General features: G+C 35.6%; 1 protein-coding gene across 1 annotated transcript in view; it reads right to left on the bottom strand.

The window, feature by feature from the left end:
* The window catches only part of Nalcn (sodium leak channel, non-selective), a 357,549-nt gene that overhangs the window by 334,091 nt on the left and 20,672 nt on the right, over window positions 1-2,786 (bottom strand). The window contains exons 3-4 of the mRNA XM_012514741.1: window positions 1,792-1,931; window positions 1,576-1,704 (exon numbers count right to left, since the gene is read on the bottom strand). Of these exons, the coding sequence (XP_012370195.1) occupies window positions 1,576-1,704; window positions 1,792-1,931 (269 nt within the window). The remainder of the gene's footprint in view (window positions 1-1,575; window positions 1,705-1,791; window positions 1,932-2,786) is intronic.

Raw genomic sequence — 2,786 nt, 5'->3', positions numbered from 1 at the left:
TTGTATTTGGGGGTCAAATAATAAACATATTAGATCATTATTACAAGTCCTACAATGTACATCTCTATTTGCATAAATTAGAACCACAATTTTTAACATATTTTTGAGAAAAACTAGTAATTCAGTGGTCATCATAAATTTGAAACAATTTACTTATTTTATTAGTAAAATAATATTTCACTTATTATTCATACATGTTTTTTCTCCATTCTTATAAGCTCTAAACATGCCCTTTTTTATCTTTTGTTTTACTACATTGTTACTTATTTGGAGATACTCTTAGAATGGATAATCGTAATCTCAGCAGATATATATATATAATATGAAAACAAACTAATGAAATCTGGCATATATAGAGTGTCGTCACTTTATGCCTGTCACCTTTCTTAACCCTGCTTATTCCCTCATTTGACCTTTCTTCTGACTCCAGGACGGTGGTGTATTATAATAGCATTTCACAGAGGAATGAAATCACTCACTTATACCAGCTTACACTTGGAGCTCATCCAAGTCAACCCTGATGTGTGTCTTCAAGAATACCCACTTCTGTGTGGTTTATCCGCTTTCACGTGTACAAGTACACACACAATGTGAAAATCACCCTTCAGTGATGAAAACACAAAGTAACAGCTTCTATAGCTTTAAAACTCATTCACCTTTATAGACACAATTCAACTGTAAATGGATATTAACACAGCAAAAATAGATGAGTGCTGCTTGCACTCTCCTTTTGAATTTAATAAAAATGGTAAATTTACTTTCTATGATCTAAATTGAGACTACTTTTCTTTCTGTAGTCTATAAATTAGTTACTTATTGAATGATAAAGTTCTACCCAAAGATCTGAATGAAAGGTGAAAATTAGTTTCACTACAGGTCTCTCACACTTCTGAGTTACATGGGACACGTAAGACTCTGGTCTCCTGTCACACCTAAGAGACACTCCCTGGTCACATGCGACCAGGGACCAACAAGCCCCTTTCCCCATTGCTCCACCCCTGCACTGTGCATTAGTAATGATCAGCTGAACAGGAGAGGCGGGGTCTCACCTGACCAAGGTCTAATTGGTCATCAAAGTACACATGATAAATAAACATACAGAGAAAGATAGCATCTTACTCACCAACCCTACAACCCGAAAATACTCCAAATGGTAGTTTTATGTTGAAATGACACTACAGAAATAACTATTTAGGGAGAATGACCAGAGTTACAATTACATAACTTAGAGATTTTTTTTTTCCCTCTAACATGTGACCCATTATGATACCATAAAAAACTTTGTCCTGGCTGCAGGCACAACTACCCATTTGGCCAAACTGGAGAAGGCTGCTAAATGTACAGTACGCACGCACTGAATCTGTTCTCCACTGGGTTATATTTTTCAGTCTGGTTTGTCATGAACACTAGGCTTAAAAATTGGACAAAACAATACTAAGGAATCAGAGAACACAGAACACAGATTCCATGAGTGCTATTATCGAACACTTTGACACCGAAGCTTTTTCTCACAATTATTGCAGGCACAACATTGTTAATCATCTAACTTAAAATGCAGCTACAAGGTGAACTTACCCTGGCTTTGTGTCATTCACTACACAGTGGTAAGTGAATGTTCCGAACATCTGAACTCCTAAAATTCCATAAAGAAGCAGAAAGAAAATCAGGAATATTGAAACACTCCATATTTGTTCTCCTGATCGCCTAGGATAGAAAAGTAGACAGAATGAGTAAAACCAGCAACAAATGCTACAAATCTTCCCCATTAACTTAAACCATGGCAGTGCTTACTTTAAAATATTTGTAATTCTGGTCCTTGGCAGTTCAAATCGGAAATAAATCCGGAATGCCCTGATCATAATTAATGGGCGTGGGATTCGCAGCATGCCCCACGGTGACATCTGATCAACTATATCAGCAATTTCAAATACCTGTAAATTAACAGATAGACAAACAAGTTTTGATTGCCCTTAGCATGGTTTATAGTTACGGTATACACACAGCACCTAACAGTGTACGCTGCACCCTGGATTTAGCCCTGCATTATTTTCCACCCAAATTAATTTCGAGTATATTTCAAATCTATAAATAAAGTGACACAAATACTAATGAACGTGCCATTAATCTTATTCATTTTCCATCCGATCAATCAGTCTTCATTACAGAAGCAAATACTAACTTAGAATATAGAATAAGTCTTCCTCACTAATAATGTTATTTGGTGGACGCTTTTGGTTATCTAGAAAATAAAGTTATTAAGAACATGTTAAAATATTACAAAACATAAAAAGTTCTTCAGTTTACTAACAGAGGCAAAATAATAATTAGAAAATGTCTGACACAGTAATTACTACATAGAAAAGGTCAAATTAATACGGGAGATTTTTGGAGAGGTAAGTTTTATATAAACAAAGAAGGAGAAGGCCCGCTTATCAATAAATGCTATCATAAGCTGGCATGGTGAACTGGGAAATTATGTTAAATTTTTAATGAAGAATAGATGAATAATCTCCAAAGATCTGCTATACACTTGCTACCTGCAATCAATAATAAGGTATTTTATATATATATAATTTGGCTTTATATATAAACATAAAAGTTTACATGTGAAAAATACTGCGTTTGAAAAAATATATTTTTGTGTTGAAAAATGTCATTTGAAAAATCAAAGCAAGGCGGGGACCTAGCACAGGGGTTTCTGCGCCAGGCTCTATAGCGCAAGGTTGCTGGTTCGAGCCCCTGCCCCGACTCTTTTGGGGCTGGGGAGATGGCTCAGTGGAATAAGC

The sequence above is a fragment of the Octodon degus genome, unplaced genomic scaffold (genome assembly GCF_000260255.1).
Source record: "Octodon degus isolate 3935 unplaced genomic scaffold, OctDeg1.0 scaffold00039, whole genome shotgun sequence".
Lineage (NCBI taxonomy): Eukaryota > Metazoa > Chordata > Mammalia > Rodentia > Octodontidae > Octodon > Octodon degus.
Note: the sequence above shows the minus strand (reverse complement) of the source record. Positions and strands in the feature narration are given on the sequence as shown.